This window comes from Leucopleurus acutus, assembly GCF_964270905.1.
Source record: "Leucopleurus acutus genome assembly, chromosome: 14".
NCBI lineage: Eukaryota > Metazoa > Chordata > Mammalia > Artiodactyla > Delphinidae > Leucopleurus > Leucopleurus acutus.
The window spans coordinates 34,467,023-34,485,668 of NC_139156.1; the positions used below are offsets into that span (position 1 = coordinate 34,467,023).

At 36.7% G+C, this 18,646-nt stretch overlaps 1 protein-coding gene across 2 annotated transcripts in view; it reads right to left on the reverse strand.

Moving 5' to 3' along the window:
* Nucleotides 1-331: 331 nt before the first annotated feature.
* The window catches only part of BTAF1 (B-TFIID TATA-box binding protein associated factor 1), a 95,304-nt gene continuing 76,989 nt past the window's right edge, over nt 332-18,646 (reverse strand). For both annotated transcript variants that reach the window (XM_082854206.1, XM_082854207.1), the window contains 13 exons: nt 16,489-16,641; nt 16,139-16,260; nt 15,882-16,049; nt 13,875-13,952; nt 13,614-13,743; nt 11,321-11,462; nt 11,044-11,174; nt 9,062-9,187; nt 7,458-7,610; nt 5,419-5,630; nt 4,007-4,166; nt 3,454-3,624; nt 332-1,979 (listed from right to left, as the gene is read on the reverse strand). In XM_082854206.1, coding sequence (XP_082710332.1) covers nt 1,836-1,979; nt 3,454-3,624; nt 4,007-4,166; nt 5,419-5,630; nt 7,458-7,610; nt 9,062-9,187; nt 11,044-11,174; nt 11,321-11,462; nt 13,614-13,743; nt 13,875-13,952; nt 15,882-16,049; nt 16,139-16,260; nt 16,489-16,641 — 1,890 coding nt within the window. In that variant the 3' untranslated portion in view covers nt 332-1,835. The remainder of the gene's footprint in view (nt 1,980-3,453; nt 3,625-4,006; nt 4,167-5,418; nt 5,631-7,457; nt 7,611-9,061; nt 9,188-11,043; nt 11,175-11,320; nt 11,463-13,613; nt 13,744-13,874; nt 13,953-15,881; nt 16,050-16,138; nt 16,261-16,488; nt 16,642-18,646) is intronic.

Consider the following 18,646-nt stretch of genomic DNA (forward strand, 5'->3'; position numbering starts at 1 on the left):
TTCTGGGAAATTGGGAGGTCTACCTTTAATCGGGAGGTATACGATTGTACTGGGATTAAATATTTGGAACAGATATGTGATGCAACGCTGTTACTTTTCTGTAATTTCTATTATGCTCTTATAGTCCCCCCACTTTTGCCTCTGAGTGGTCACATTCCCAGACAGCTTCTCTCTGCTATGTACAGTGGATATTCTATATAAAGTCAAGAATTTCCTTTTTGTCTTCCACCAAATTTGACTATAAGTCCTAAATAATGAAAAAATAACCATTTAATTAGTAAGAAAAAAGATCTTGAGCATTTTTGACCATATCTAAACTAATAATCTTTTGCTTTTTCTAGTGATCACTTCCTACAAATAACACACAGTTGCACATATTTTTACAGTTAAATCTTTTTTTATTCTCTTGTGGAATGCTATGTTTAATGTTACAGTATGGTTGTCAAAGCTACTGAAATGTGACACATATCCATGTCTAAATGCTGCAGAACAGTATAACTTTATTTTAACAAAAAGTTATTTTACAGCTGAGGTCTGATGGTTTTGAAACCAATGCCTATGTGTATGGCCAGCCACAAACCTGGGGGATGTTTATTTCCTGTACATGTATATACAAATATATCCCATACATATATATGCACACAGGCATGTATTAATTTATGTGTGAAATATATAAAATTATATACATACACATACATGCATATCTATATACATATACCCACCCTCACTATTGAGCTCACTTTTCTAACACTAATCAGCTTCATGCCCAATTACTGCTGCCCAGTATAACTACATGATTTTAGTGCCAATACCAAGCACCCTTTCGGATGCAGGATAGGTACATCTGTGCATATAGATATGTGTATTTATGTATGTTTGTGTGTATAAAGGAATCATTTCTCCCTTTTATGCTACAGTCATGCATTACTACGATAAACAGTCTTTTCACCATAGGTTTTGAAATTCTAAACAGTGTAAAATCTACTTCTGGAAAACTGTATAGGTTCATAGTTACAAAAAATATATATTTTATATATATATATGTGTGCGTATATATATATATATATATATATATATATATATATATATATATACGATTGAAACCTATTGAGTAGATATATCCTCAGAATCTGGCTATATCCTAGCCCTTAGATAAATTAAAAGAACACCCTCTTAATAGGATGTTATGATAGCCTTAAATAGAACATTACCTGTATTTAGAATAGTTGATGTTTTAAAAGTTAACAAAATGATGTTAAAGATTTGAACAACACTATGCCTTTGCATTACATATATAAAGATTTCCACCAAAGGTTTGGTTCAATTAACTGTCTAAGATTTTCATGTTCCAAGAGTGACCAGTATTGTAGTCATTATTCTTAAAATTATGGCTCATTAAAGGCTTTTATACAAAATAAGCCCTAGTTTTAATCATTTATAAAAACAAGTTCTCTTTAAAAGGAAAAATGTACATGAACACTAACGTACTCATGGATATTATCCTGTACAAAGTGACTACTATGTAAAGATAGGAGGCTTGTTCCCAGTAAGAACACCTCATGGTAGCACATGTAAACCTGGTTTGGTTCCTCTGCTCTGCAGCTATTCAGCATGTAAAATTTAAACCATTTCACATTAACATTTAAATTTAATACAGTGCAAATGTTTGAGAATAACTTGTTCCCCCCAGTGAAACAAGAACCAGCGTTATGCTGAATATTCTTCAGATCTATTTACACATTGAGCTAAAAAGTTCACCATAAACTTTGAAATTTGCTGAATATCAGCAGAAATGTTACTGAACTAGCAGCAATTGCATTTACAATATCTGATAGTTATTTGAGAGAATGCATGAAATTTTCCAGGCTGTACTCTGAATCGTATTGCTCTTGATCCCACAGATCGCTCAGGTTTTCAAGAACTGATTTCATACTTGCTTTTCCAGAAGTAGAGGTGTCAGCTTTTTCTGCTTTGCCATCCTTAAGAAAAATTGGCAGAAAGATAAAATGAAAGATTAATTTCAGAAATTTTATTTTCCTTTAAAATATCATAGTTGTTTCTAACATTGCACTTTTTCAACAGAGTTAAACACTTCAAAATATGGGGAAGTTCGTGAACTCATAAAATAGCATATTTTCCCACAGCCCTAATAATTTATCATTTTACGCTTTTTATTTGAGAAGAATTTTAAGAACATTGCAAAGAATTCACTGTGTGTGTGTATATATATATATATATATATATATACACACACACATACACACCTGTGTATATGTTAGTATTAGATATATAGTTAAATTATCAGCCTTTCCCAAAACCATTTGAGAGTAGGTTGTGGATAGTATGCCCCTTTATCCCAAGAACAAGGACATTCTCTTACATAACCCATAACCCAAGTACAAAGATCAAATTAAGGAAATTTAATATTGGTATATTAACATGATCTCATATGTAGTCCATATTCAAATTTTGCCAATAAGATCCTTTATGGCAGTAGTTCTTGCTTCCTTGGAACACCCCTTGAGCCTAGTTTCTGCTCACTGAAAGTCACCCATAAGAATATTCTTTCAAATGGAATAAAATACATTTGAAGCAATCCATGTTTCTTTGAGCCTTTTTTTCTGGGTTACACAGATCCTGTTCTTTCAATCTCCCTTATGTGACATGACTGAAGAAGTTTTCTCCATTCTGGCCATCTTTTGGGGATTCACTGATTTGTTACTGTTTGTTTAAAATGCAGCACCCAGAACCAGACAGTATTCTAAATGTGGCTTAACACACACAGAGTCGAGTGGAACTACTTTCTCTCACATTTGGACACTATAATTCTGTTATTACAGCTAGTTTAATTGCATTATATAAGGCCATTTCTCACCCTAATTTATACTGAGTGTACAGCTGATTTTCTGAACCTACACAGGACTTTAAATCCAACCCTATTAGTTTTACATTATTAGACCAACCAATATTTCCAGCTGGTGCACCCTTTGATAATGGATTGTTATCTGATATATATTAGTTCCATCATCCACATTAACAACAATAGCTACTATTTATTATTTTCATAACTCTAGTAATATAGGCATTGTTATTCTGCCAAGGCTGAAGATGGTCAGAGAAGTTAATTTGCCTAAGGTCACCAGTTAATAGGAGGCAGCGCAAGAAACACAGACCCAGGTCTAGCTGACTCCAGAAACAGCTGTCCTTTAGCAGGTAGGGACTAAGGAAAGAAAACCTGGGGAAGACACTGGAGACATCAATCAGAAAGTCAGACCTTCAGACATGCCCTAGTATCCTGGAGAGTTTTATCTGGACATCAAAAATTCCCTCAAAGGGTTGTCTAGGTGATACTAAAGTGAATGACTTTTGCTGCTCCTTTTAATACTTTTACCAAGCAGTCCCAGGAAGTCTGTGAATACATTAAAGATACAACAAACTGTATAAGTTCTTTACCTTATCAAGAGTAAACAGATCAAGGAGTTGATCTGTCCCCATACTCTGCAAACTAGAATTCTCTTGGCTAATAACAGTATTTGCTATGTTCATCTTGAATTTCTGCAAACCCATTATTTTCTCTTCCAACGTTCCTCTGGTTATCAATCGGTACACATTAACCACACGTTTCTGAATGAGAAAAAGAAGTTAAGCAACTGTAGCATGAATAAATGGGTAAGTAAGTTTTGAGATTTACCAAGTCAGAGGGCTTGCATACTTGTACTAAGTACTTAACTACCATTGAATTAGGATTGTGTTTTATCTGTGCCCATGACCTTAAAATGTTTGTAGACGATCACAGAATATTAGGAATGGACAGTTTCCCAGGTTTTCTTAGCCCAGGCACCTCATTTAGCGCATGAGGAAATGGTGCCACAAAATTAAGTGACTTGCCTAACGTCACAACCCTTACTAACATAAGAGCAGGAACTTAAACCAAGGCTTCCTGTCTTTTGGGGGGAGTTATTCTTCCCAGTGCACAAGTTAACACTTGTGAGTGCTGACTTTTTACCTGCCCAATGCGATGGGCCCGGTCCATGGCTTGTAGATCACGCATGGGATTCCAGTCATGCTCCACAAATACCACTGTGTCAGCACCTGTTAAGTTAAGCCCCAGGCCACCAACGTGAGTTGTAAGTAAGAGAACGTCTATGGATGGATCGTTGTTAAACCTAAAAACATAGATATTAAAAAATTAGTACATTTCTTCCTAAAGTTCAAGTAACAGAAACTGAACTGTATAATAAAAATTAAAGAGCACAAATGAGAACACTGCTTTATAATCCACGACATAGACATTTCTGTGACCACCTGAGTTCAGACTATCTTCTTTTAATATACATAACATCTTTAGTAGTAGAAAGAAGGTATTCTAGAACATGTCAGAAATTTCACACCTAGCAATTAAGTCCAATTGCAAAATGGATGCAAAAATGGAACACTAATTATAATTAAGACAAAACCCAACTATGAACATTTAACATATGGAGACAGAAGAGTGTAGAGAAAGGTTAGATCAGTCAGGGAAGGTGGAAGATTAGCGTGCTGAGGGTTGCTAAAATTGTACTAGTCCTAGAAGATATTGACAAAGGACATCTGGTAGCTTCTAGGAAAAAGAAAAACTAACATTACTAAGCTACCATTTCTTACTCACTCTGAGTCAGGCAATGGGCTTTGTACTTTATATGCTTTATGTTATTTCTTACAGCAGCTCTATAAGATATTATTATTGTTATTTGAGAGACTCTCAGGCTGTGTGGATAATAAACAGGCCCAAGAGAACACTGCCTCAATGGTAGAGTCAGAGTCAAACCTGGGTTCAAAGTCCCTTCGTGGGTCTCTGTTTTGTGCCTAAAAATCTCTTAGGGATGCTCGTTAAAAATGCTCACTCTTGAAGTCAGCAGGCCTGGGACAGAACCTAGGAATATGCATTTTTAAAAATGAACCCCTGCGATTTCCAAAGCAGAGGGAGCAGACCACACGTAAGAAACACTGTACTCAGTGATTCTGCTTCCAAGCTAGGCCAGCTTCCAACTTGTTTTCAGCAGAGACAGAGGGCTCAGGATGAAGAGCTTAGTTAAGCCACTTGTTTGCTTCCTCCTGCCCCAACTCCCATAAACAGATGAGGGGAAAGTAGTTGCCTCTGTTTTTTGTTGATGCCTTAAATTTCTTTCATGCCCTTAGGAGTGCTTTCCTAATACAGTCACACTTTTTTCCCCCTAACTAAACAAACTATTCAATTATATTTCTGCAGTTCTGTATTTTAAAAAGGTAAAGATTTAGTTGGGTTGAATTATACAAAAAAAAAAAAACACATTTGCAAATATCTAGCCAAAGAAGATACTTCATGAGGCAAACTTCTATGTAAGTAATAATAATAAATTGACTATAACTTGATTTGTAAGATTTTTAGAAGCCACTTACCGTGAAACAATGGAATGCCTCTGACCAGGAGGTATGCTACCATCTAATCTCAAGTAAGTGACAGAGGGTAAGTGAGGTTTGAGAAGATCATGCTCTACTATATCAAGCATGCTTTTAAGCTGACAGAAGATCAGTATCCTGTGCTGGGCTACAACAGACTCTGTGCCACTCTCGGAAGTGCTGCCATTTCCCAAACCACAGTCCAACAGCAACTTGAAAAAAGAATCACTTGTTACACAGATGTCCAATAAAAGTAGGCAGTCAATCTCACCAAAATAAATATTTCTCTTTGTGGTGAGAAAAGGTTAACTTACCTGTGACCTGAAAAGCAGATTAGCATTTGGGGCTCTCATTTATAACACTTTCTACACTAGCCCATGTGAAATCTAAAATCTTCATCCGTTATTTATTCTCAATAAAATTTAAGCCAGAATAACTACAAAAAGCTAAAACAATAAAGTCCAGGTTTTACAATAAGATCTTAATTTTTAAGGCTAGAAAAACTAAATGGTATTAACATTTACATTAACTTGAAATTGGTTCCTTTAATTTAACCTTTCCAAATTCCAGAATTTTTTAAAACTCCATTTTTAAAAGCTATACCAAGAGTGACATGAGCAAATGGCAGAGCAAGCAGTTCCTAGAAAAATTAATTCCAGTGATCCACACTGACACATATAATCAAGCTGTTGAAAGACAAAGACAAAAAGCAAAATCTTGACGACAGCAAGAGAAAAGTGACCACCCCCCCACCACCACACGACCTGTGGGATCTGTGTCTCCCGACCAGGGATCAAACCCGGGCCCCGGCAGTGAAAGTGCCAAGTCCTAACCACTGGACTGCCAGGGAATTCCCAAAAGTGACTTCATGTAAAAGGGATTCTCAATGAGATGAACACCTCTTTTCTCATCAGACACCATGGAGGACATGACCAAGAAAGTTAAAAGACAATCTACAGAATGGGAGAAAGTATTTGCAAATCATGTATCTGATAAAGGCTTAATATCTAGAATATAAACTCCTAAAACTCAACCAAAAGACAACCCAATGAAAAAACAGTCAAAGGACTTAAACAGGCATTTCTCCAAAGAAGATATACAAATGTCCCAATAAGCACATGAAAAACAACATCATTAGTCAATAGGAATAGCAAATCAAATCAACAATGTGATACCATTTCATACCTATTGTGATGGCTATACTTAAAAAAAAGGAAAATAAGTGTTGGTGAGGATGTAGGGAAATCAGAACCCTGGCACATAGCTTGGGAATGTAAATGTTGCAGCCACTGTGCACAGCAGTTTGGCAGTTCCTGAAAAAGTTAAACATAGAATTGCTATATAATCCAGCAATTCCACTCTTAGGTCTAATATCTAAAAGAACTAAAAAGAGGGACTCAAACAAGCCAATGTTCATTGCAGCATTATTCACAATAGCCAGAAGGTGGAAACAACCCAAGTGTCATCAACACATGACTGGATAAACAAAATGTACTGGTGGTGGTAATAACAACAACAACAAAGGACTATTATCCAGCCATAAAAATGAATGAAGTGCTGATATGTGCTCTAACATGAATGAACCTTGAAAATAAGTGAAATAAGCCGGCCACAAAAGAACAACAATATGGTGCCACGTACATGAAATATTTAGAACAGGCAAATGCATACAGACAGAAAGTAGATTCGAGGTTCCCTGGGGTTACAGAAAGGGGAGTGGGAAGTTATTGCTTAACAGGTACAGAGTTTCTATTTGGTTGATGGAAAAATTTTGGAAATAAATAGTGGTAATGGTTACATAACACTGTGAATGTTATTAATGCCATAGAATTCTACACTTAAAAATGGTTAAAACGGCATATACTATGTTATATATTTTACCACAATTTTTTAAAAAGCTGTATCAAAAATTTAACAAACCAAATTTTAAAATAAAAGAAATAGTAAACACCTCAGTAATCTTTTGGAAAAGCAAATTTACCTACTGTTACAGACCAAGAATGTACAACACACATCTAACACTTAGAAGACCTACTTACTTGTTTCAAAGCCGAGAGTTTAGGGGCATGTTGAATATCATGGAGAGAAGAATTCTGAACCGCAAGTTTCTCAGTAGTACTCTTGAACTCTGGGTGTTGAGGTGTTAAGACTAATGCTGGATGGTTGCACAGTTTACGCAGGTACTGTAATGCCTTTAAGAAAGGGGAAGAAAGTATACACAAGTCTCCTTCACATGCCACAAATGTTCATGTCAGTATCTTTCCTATGCTAGTCCATCTATCTAAAATGCCTTTCTTCTCCTTCTCACTACTCCTCTGCTCATTCTTCAATAAACAGTTCAAGTACCTCATCTGTGATGTCTTCATCTGTGTTTCTTACACGACTTGTATTTATTTTTGTGACAGCATTTATAACTTGTATAAATTGTACTGTTTATGTCTGTCTCCCCCACTAGACAATGAGCTTCTCGTGAAAGAATGTCTTATTTATTAGCTTCTAGCTAACTCTTTCCCACTCAAAGTGCCTGATAATGCTGATAGATGATTCTAGAACTAGACATCATTTTCTAAAGAAAGGTTTCTCAAACTTCAGTGGGTATAAAAACTTCTTGAGGACCTTATAAATCTGTAAATCTCTCCCCTCTACACAGTATTTTGATTCAACAGGTCTGGTGGTGGGAAAGGTAAGGTGGAACTAGGTGGTTGTGTTTCAAGTGGTTGTGTTTGAGAATCAGAACCCCCTCAGGTCTTTTTTTTTCTTTCTCTGATTCAGCCATACCCTTTGTCTTTTGTCATTTACTTGGCTTATAGTTTGGGTCTCAACTGTATCCGGTAAGCACTATGACAGAAACTGTGGGAGAGGTATAAGCCTTCAAAATCACCTTTCCCCATTTCTATCTTTAAAACTGCTACAAGTATTTAATTTATTGGTGACAAGGGGGTTTGGAAGGTATTCTACAGTGGAATATTTCAAAAGGGAAAGAAAAAAAGTGAGTTGATACTCTTTTTTCTCAAGCACATTCATCATGTGTCTCAGGACTTCTGTGCTTTATGTATCCTCTGCCTGGAATCACTCCCCCCCACACACACATATCTGCATGCCTCAGTCTTCCTTCAGATCTTCGCTCAAATGTCACCTTCTCAGTGACATCCCTGATCACTCTATTGAAAACCACAACCTACCGTGACTCCTATACTGTATAACCCCATACTTGCCTTTATTTTCTTTTACATGATATATATATTTTACTTACTTAATCAATTTTCACCTCTACAAGGGAAGGGGTCTGTTTTGTCCACTGCTTTAATTAACCCCTGAGGTTATAGAAAAATTACTGCCTTGTGGTAGATGTTCAAATATTTTTTGAATAGAAAATAAAAGTTTCTCTATTTTAAAACCCTTCTTTTAATGTAATATACAAACATATATTGTGGTTTTTACTTTAATTTTAATATTAAATTACTTATTAATTACTAATTATGAATATGAAAATAAATTAAATTGGTACTTTTACCTATCTTCAAGAATGTATACACAATACTGAAAAAAACCAAATAAATCCGTATTTCAGTGTTCCATGTAAAAATTGCTGCACTGAAGAACATTGTTCAACAACATTTAAAAAGTGGACTGTAATATATACCTGGAATACATGGCCTGTAGCTTTAAGCTTTGGTTTTTCAGTTTCTTCAGAAAGTGCAGCTGAAGAAACTGTTTCATCAACATCACACTTGGCACGAGACTTAGCAAAATCCTCATAGAGCTGAACCTGTAAAATTCCCCCCATGAAAGCAATAAGTATAATTATTTTCAATTGTTCAAAACATAACTAGCGGGCTTCCCTGGTGGCGCAGTGGTTGACGGTCCGCCTGCCGATGCAGGGGACACGGGTTCGTGCCCCGGTCCAGGAGGATCCCACATGCCGCGGAGCGGCTGGGCCCATCCGTGAGCCATGGCCGCTGAGCCTGCGCATCCGGAGCCTGTGCTCCGCAGCGGGAGAGGCCACAACGGTGAGGCCCGCGTACCGCAAAAAAAAACCCAAAAAAACCCCACATAACTAGCAAAGGCCAATAAAAGCAGTAATTTAAATCAGCCCTCATCAAAGAAAATAAATTATGATACCTATATTTCACTACTTGATTACAGATGATCCACTGCATCTTGGTAAATTCCTTTTAAATTACATTTAGAAAACAAGTTTAACACATTGTTTGGCTGCTAAAATATTTTAAAAAATAGTCAAATAGTCCTAGACCCAATTTTTCCACTCTGTTCAAGAAGAGAAATACATTACCAATAAAAGAGAACTTTAACCTTTACAAGTAAATGAGGAAATCTTCCTTAAGTGAAGTTATGTGGTCAAGACCCTAATAGGTATATTTCAAAAGACCAAGTTTAAAAAAGGATACTAACTGCAGAACCCATACCAAGTTCAAAGTATTATCTTGAAGTCTGGGTTCCTGCCTTGTATATGCTAAAACAATGTGAAAGGGAAGAGAATCTAGAGTGCTAGAGAACAGAAGTCAGAGAATAAAAACCTGCAGATGCAAAACGAACCCAAATGTCACTTCCCTCCCCAGCCCCCTTCCTCCAGACTGCTTAAGCGTGTTTCATGAGGTGTTATAGTGCCACCCCCAGTATATCATCTCAGGTTTCTTCACATGGCACCTTCTCTTTATTATACTTAACTTTAAAAAGTCTTGATTTCCTTACCTCTAAAAATTTTTCCTTCAAGAAATATTAATCCAATTTTTACAAATGAGGGATGGAGGCTCAGAGAGATGAGGTAGATAATATAAATGATCACAGAGCTCTTAGCATCTAAATTAGTGTCCTGTCCACTAAACTCAGGTTGTATAGATAAATACTAACAGGTTAAATGTCTATACACTGGAGGGAAAGAAGCAGTTTTCCAGGTATGTCCGTATATCTTCTTTTCATTTGACCATACTAAATCCACTCTAATACTGAAACAGACTGATGCTCACTAACCTAGAACACAAAGTAAACGTTCAAACAGGAAATTCTGCTTATAGGCCATATCTTACTAAGACAAGAGACAGTTTCCCCTTACAAAAATACTGCACAAGGAAAGGCATACAATAAATTCCTTTGATAATGGTCTCTATGTACGGAATCAGAACTGTGCAGAAGCCAATACTTATTTTGGAAATTTACTGGCAATACTTTAAAAGGGACAAGGTCCCACTTCCCAACTCAGCCCTGATGTATACACCTATAATGCTGCTGCAAGGATATGACATTATAGGCAGACTTCTGGCCCTTATAAAACATTGGCTTACTTCTGTATCATTTTAACCTTCCAACTTTTTCAATTAACTAGACATATATAACAAAGCAATTATGATACTGGATTTTGTTTTAATGCTATATTCAAAATGCACATACCCAAATGTGTACTTACATATCCAAACAGATTCATTTAGGTTTTATCTACACCTGTTTGAAACTGAGTATTCCTGAAGTCTAAGGAAGTAGAAGCTAGATTAGAGTGACAAACCAAAGGCTAAATCCCCTTTATTCAATACTTTTGTGGCTTGTTCAAAACATTCCCCTAATAAACATACCACCACCAACCACAATTGCGATCACCAGATTCCTAACCTGGAGAGTACTAAGAGTACAGTAATAGTCTTGAATAATTTTGGGTGGTAGATCCTGCAAAACATCTTCTTTCATTCTTCTCAAAAGAAATGGCAGGACTTGGCGGTGCAGTGCATCCATCGCGAGAACACCTATTAATAATAAGAGAGTTAACTTAATTCTATTTATTATTATTATTATTAATTTCTCTTAATAATAAGATTAAATGGCTTCCCAAAAGTTAGATATAAATTATATTCACTTGCACAGAGTATATAACTGTATCTCTTTTTCATACCTGCTTCTTGTTCACGACTGGAGCTTCGAGCATCCCTACTTGCTAATATAGGTTTACCATATCGTGCAGCAAACTGGCGTTCAGTCCCCAAAAATCCTGGCATGAGGAAATCAAATAATGACCACAGCTCCAAAACGTTGTTCTGAATATAAGAAAGGAACACCAGTTATCTTGTGTACTAGGATTATTTCCTTATACTTAAAAATGGAACATTAATGAAAGCCCACTGTGATGACATAGATTATCACCACATTTTTGGGTATAAGTCTATATATACACATATTTTAAAGATTTTTTTGATGTGGACCACTTTTAAAGTCTTTATTGAATTTGTTACAATATTGCTTCTGTTTTCTGTTTTGGTTTTTTGGCCATGAGGCATGTGGGATCTTAGCTCCCCGACCAGGGATCAAACTCGCACCCCCTGCAAAGGCAAAGTCTTAACCACTGGACCGCCAGGGAAGTCTCTATAAGTCTGTATTTTAACGTGTAAAATTTGGAGAAAATACTCTATCCTATTTGGAGGAAACTTTCAAGTCTCTTCCACCAGAATAAGCCTTGGTCCATGGTATTTAAATCCTACTGGTAGGTTCCATCAAGTAGTAAATAGAAGAGGAGAAAGATGAATACATGTCTGATTCTTTCAACTTTGAGACTCAGATTAGCAGCAAGATTTAAGAAATTTGGCCAATACCACCATTTCTTCAACACAGGAAAACCTAGAAGAGTTTGGTTATAGGTCAAGTCTACCCAGTATTTATGGGGCATGAGGAACAGGCACAGGTTCTTTCCAATTCTGTTGGAGTTTCATGAAAAAAGAAAAAAAGAAATCAACACTTTTTCATTTTAGATGCTTTCCCAGTATGTGTGGATCCTAAGGTACCATCCCATCTGTTTACCCCTTCCAGAAGGCCTCCTCACCAGGCTCAAGCAGTGGCTCACCATGCTGGGCTGCCATTCTATACTGAAACCCTTCTAATCCCACCTAGGCTCTGCCCCATGACTCATGGGCTACCATGGCTGTTTGGTGCAGAAACCCACCCACCTTACAGCTTCAGAGCTAAACTGTTGAGGTGTGGAAGGGGAAAAGAGAGCCTTTAAGCAAACAAATACTTCTTTTGTTGTGAAAGCTATAATCAATTTTAAAATACTGTGAAGTTTCCATATAAGCAAAACAAATCTTGATATATCAAACCTAAAAAGTATGCCACGGAGCAGCTGGGCCCGTGAGCCATGGCTGCGCATCCGGAGCCTGTGCTCTACAATGGGAGAGGCTGCAGCAGTGAGAGAGGCCCGTGTACCACACACACACAAAAAAACAAACCTAAAGAGTGATTTTTTCCTCTTATTTATTTATCTATCTATTTATCTATCTATTTGTTTAGGCTGTATCATGTGGCATGCAGGATCCTAGTTCCCAACCAGGGATCAAACCCATGCCCCCTGCACTGGGAGGGCAGAGTCTTAACCACTAGACAACCAGGAAAGTCCCTTTTTCCCTTTTAACTGTACTTTTTCTTACTTCCATTAAATTTTCATATGTTTGTAATTACGTTCTCTCTTGTGGTTATTAAAATCTGAAGTGTTTACTTAATAGACAAAACCATAATACTTTAGTAGTCAGTCCATCACCAAAAATAAATTTAAAAGAAAAGTAACAAATACATAAAGAACCATCATTTTTTTAAGAGTCAGAAGCAATCTTAGAGGTCACTTGGTGTCTACCCTCCTACCAACTGGAGAATGATGGAGGGTATCTTCCCATCAGACTTGGCTATCCAAGCTAGATGTGAACATTTGCAACCGATTCCTCTGGAAGATAAGAGAATCTCTCAAAAATATCTAAAGGCATCTACATACTCAGCCATCTCCTTCCTTTTCTAAGATAAACTGTTACAATCTCTTTCCTTCAATTGCTTCCTAATCTCAGGTATTCATACCTCTCCTATATGATGAGTCACCTCTGAATCATCTCTAGCTTTTCAATGTTAAATCAGATTGTATTATACTGCAGAAGGAAGATGGCCAATGTGGAAGACTTATGTCTTATGTTATAAGACTTATAAGACTTATGTTTACATAGCCTAAAATTACATTTTAAATATGAGATTTAAAACCTAGTTTGCTTACATACTGCTACATACCAAATGAACCATTATAAAAGCAAGATAATTATTGGAAATTATCATTCCTATAAACTAAAAAAACCTCTTTAATTCACTGTCAAATGCCAAGCCTTCTCGCCACATGGCAAATATTTAAAAAAAAAAAAAAAAAAAAGGTAAATAATTACCTGGATTGGTGTTCCAGAAAGAATAATCCTATAATTAGCAGTCAGTTGTTTTACTGCTTTTGACAATTTTGTTTTTCCATTTTTGATGACATGGCCTTCATCAAGAATACAGTAGTTAAATTTAATATTTCTGAAGAAAAACAAAAAATGTTAGCATCTTTTACTGTATGTCAGGAACAATATGAAGTCTTTGAGGCAGGAAAATACTAAGTCTCTCTGAATTTGATACTAAGTCTTTCTTTAAAAAAGTTTAATTCTTACCTAAAGAAATCTATGTCGTTTCTCACAACATCATATGAAGCCACTATCAGATTGTGCCTTTTCACCTGATGCTGTAACCTGTATTTAAAAATACATAAGATTACAAAATGGGGAATCTGCAAAGTTTATAATATGCTTTCAAGGGGAAAACCACAGATGCCATTGTATAAAGTGCTTTCAATCTACCTACTAAGCCCAATATTCCCTTCTGCTTACTCTACATCCATGACCCTGATACCTGAAGGCCATTCTTCTTATGACTTGGCCTTGTTGCCCTAACTCAGTCTGATTAGAAAAGAGACAGGTACCTGACTCAAAATGTGGAGGTCATTTTAACTTTATTTGCCAACACCTCTTCCTTGGAGGCACTCACTATTCCTTCACCATTCCATGTTGTGCTGGGGGGTAGAGGGGGAGCTATCAATCACAAATCCTCATAGTCACCAAAGAGATGAAGCATTTTAATCAGGTCAAGCCATTCACAATATTTTATCCCCTGACCACAAAGACTGGTTTGGGGGCATGACCCAGTCAAGGCCCGTCAGTCATCTCAAGTACTGATATATTCATGATGGGAGAGAAAAGATTTCTGTTTATTATAGTTGCCAAGCTAGGAGAATGCCCATGGTCATCTTACCTACCAACAGTAGACTGAAGTCCAGTAGAGATCAACAGAACAAGTTATACGTGGGGAAGAATAGTAAATTAGATGTACCTGAAGCAAGAATTCACCCCCTGAGATTCTCAATTTAATTAATGAATTTGCCATTTGCTTAAGCTAGTCTGAGCTGAGCTTCTACCACTTGTAAATGGATGAATTCTTTTACAATAAATTCTTTAAGAGTACAAGCTGTTGAGCTGCCTGTGTTCCAATCTTCATTTAATTAGCTGAGTGACCTTCTTCCCAGACCCCATGTCTTAGACTCCTCATCTGCAAACTGGGAATAATAGTACCCATACCTCATAAGGTAATTATGAGAATACACAATTTTACATAAATGTAAATAAAACTGCTTAGAATAATGCCTAGCCAGTAAGTGCTCAATATATGTTAGCTATTATTAACAGAAGGGCAGCAAATCTATGGACTAATCAGCAATCTATGACTATCCAAGCTTTAAAAGATGAACTGAAATCAGGGCTTTCCTCATGGCACGGTGGTTAAGAATCCGCTTGCCAATTCAGGAGACACGGGTTTGAGCCCTGGTCCGGGAAGATCCCACATGCCACGGAGCAACTAAGCCCGTATGCCACAACTACTGAGCCTGCGCTGTAAAACCCGCGAGCCACAACTACTGAGCCCGTGTGCCACAACTACTGAAGCCTGTGCACCTACAGCCCATGTTCTGCAACAAGAGAAGCTACAGCAATGAGAAGCCCACGCACCACACCGAAGAGTAGCCCCTGCTCGCCGCACCTAGAGAAAAGCCCATGTGCAGCAACGAAGACCCAAAAATAAATAAATAAATTTATTTTAAAAAAAGATGAACTGAAATCAATGATATACCACTCTTCAACATTTGTATTTAGGAACAGAGATGTACTAGTCGATAGAAAGAAGGTAAAACTAATAGAACTCTAGTGTTTCTGTGGTATCAGGGCAACTAGAGCAAGCCACTGTGGACCAAAAAACATTTTTGAGGAGAGAGAAGAAGAAAGAGGGAGCACTTCGGGAAAGTGAGTAGAAAATGAGGATACAACAGAAGCACCTAGAAGATACTATGATCAGAAGACTTCCAAGAAAGGCGTAGAGAATGGTTTTGGTTCCTGACAGTTTCCTGGCTCCAAAACTTAGAAAGCCCAACTGATTGTTAACAATGGCTAAAGTCCTTGAATTTTGATGAGTCTCACTGATTATATCTTTATTATTCACTCACCTTTCTTAAATAAGTAAGTTCCTATGTCTGACAACCAAAAAAGCTAACTAGAATTCATTTTTAATCGATTTTATTCTTCCAAACTACTTAAAGCAAAAGATAAAACATTTTTTGGTTGTACAGTTCTTACCTTATTCTTTCAGTGGGAGGTCCAGTATAATGCAATGGATTGAGATATTCTCTGGAGCAAAATTTACCTACTTCATCCACCCAATGACCTGTTAATGTTGGCGGACAAACCACCAAGGAAGGAAGTGGCATACATTCTGCCAATTTTGATCTTGCATATTCCTGGGCCCTTTAGACAGCAAAACACAATGAATTAACCAGTTTGTTTAAACTGCTCAGCATCTGAAAGCCTTCTTTTAAAATAACATTTAAAATTACCTGTGACAATGATCTCCTGCTAGAATGCAGATGGACTGTAAAGTTTTTCCTAAACCCATGTCATCACACAGAATTCCATGAAGCTTATACTTATTAAGAAATGCTAACCAGTTCACACCATCCTGAAAGGTTGGGAGAAAAAGAAAAATGATAAATGTGAACAGATCATAACAAATTTTTTCTTGTAAAGAACATGTTTACACAGACCAAAAAATCTGTATTTTTACAGGCAATGAGAAATAAATGGGTATAAGACACTTGACAGAAGAACTGAATTACTATATCAATTTTTAAACTCTTTAAGGCACATTTACAAGGAATAGTCACTATTTATAAGTATAAAACTTTACCTGCTGATATTTTCTGAGTTCAGCATTGATTGGTACTGGAATCTTGTAATTTTCTAATTTTTTCCCATCTAACAATTGCTCCAAAAAGTGTCGTTCCTTGGCTTTCAACTGGATTAATTCTTCTGACATATTTGGAGGGTCTGGAATGCCTGCCTAAAATTGTTTTTTAAAGTGTATTAAAACTATTTGCTACTATTTATTAATTTTTCCATCCTCAGATTATGAAATCATTTCACATCTTATCAAAATACAAATGCAGAGATAACACAATATTGTAAACCAACTATACTTCAATTATAAAAAATACCAAAAATAAAACATATATATGTATATATATAAAAATGCAGAGAAAAAAGCAATTCAAAAATAGTATGATTTTAAAGACTGGAAGACAAATATTTAAGAATTTGACAGGTATTAAAAGTGCTATAATGAGACTACTAAATAAACACATTTGAGATATTTTAAAGAACACAGCTACAATTTATTTTTTCCAGTACCACGGCATTACTTGATAAAGAGGCAAATAAAATTGTACAGTTTATTTTAAGTGAAATCCTGTTACTGGAGCTTCTCAATTTTAGTGTTATGATACCCCAGGGTATTGGTTCTCAAAATGTGGTCTGCAGACCTCTCAGGATTTCTAAGACCTTTTCAAAGGGTTATTGACGTCAACTATTTCATAACAAAAGAAAGACATTACTTTTTTCACTGTGTTGACATTTGCTCTGATGCACAAAAATAATGGGCAAAACTGCTTGTGCCTCAGAAAGAATCAAGGCAATGTCACCAAGTGTACTGGTAGGCACTGCAGTATTCCTCACAGCCATCCACCAGCTTTTTTTTTTTTTTAACTATATAATTTTTTTTTTGCTGTAGGTTTTTTTTTTTACATCTGTATTGAAGTATAATTGCTTTACAATGGTGTGTTAGTTTCTGCTTTATAACAAAGTGAATCAGTTATACATATACATATGTTCCCATATCTCTTCCCTCTTACGTCTCCCTCCCTCCCTCCCTCCCTATCCCACCCCTCTAGGTGGTCAACACCAGCTTTTTTTTAAAGTTGGTTTCACTTAAGAATGTCCTTGAGGGCTTCCCTGGTGGCGCAGTGGTTGAGAGTCCGCCTGCCAATGTGGGGGACACGGGTTCGTGCCCCGGTCCGTGGGCACGAGCGGCTGGGCCCGTGAGCCATGGCTGGGCCCGTGAGCGGCTGGGCCCGTGAGCCATGGCCGCTGAGCCTGCGCATCCGGAGCCCGTGCTCCACAACGGGAGAGGCCACAACAGTGAGAGAGGCCCGCGTATCACAAAAAAAAAAGAAAAAAGAAATGTAAAGTGAAAGTTAAGAAATGTAAAATTCTCAGAAAAGAACTTCAATTAAATTCAATTAAAATATAAGTTCCTTATAATACCAGAAATAGTATCAGGAGTGAGGTGTATACACTGAGTCTTAAGATGATTGCATGTTATATTTTCAGAAGGTTTTTTTTTTTTTTTGCTGCGCTGCAGGGCTTGAGGGATCTTAGTTCCCCAACCAGGGATCAAACCTGTGCCCCCTGCAGTGGAAGCGTGGAGTTCTAACCACTGGACCATCAGGGAATTCCCTCAAAAGGTTTTAGAATTAACAACTTTGTCAATTAAGATAGAAACTAACATTTTAACACATCTAATACCATAATGACAACCATCAAAATGAAGCCTTTCTGCACAGTGCTTTTTAAGTAACAAATCTTCAAACATTTATCCTCATGGACCTTTTAATAAATGACAACCAGATATAAGGCCATACAATAGGGACATTTCCTAACAACGATTAGGATTCATAAATACTGTTTAGTGCCAGGAACCCTTCCTTTGAGTATCTTCCTCACCCCAATTCCTATAAAAGCAGCAAGAGTTACTAATAGTGCAAGGAATTAAAGCTTCTATCAAAACCACTGGTTTATATTCCCTGAATCCTTGACTGAAAAGTACATGATTCTTCCTATGAAGATGGGACAGAGCAAATCAAGATAAAGTGAAACAGGAATTAACTTGCATGACATTCTTGTTTCTATTGCTGCATCTTCAAACTCATAGCATCTAATCTGCTATTAATCCTATCCAGTGTGTTTTTATTTGTAATTATATCTTTCAACTCAAGAAGTTCAATTTGGGT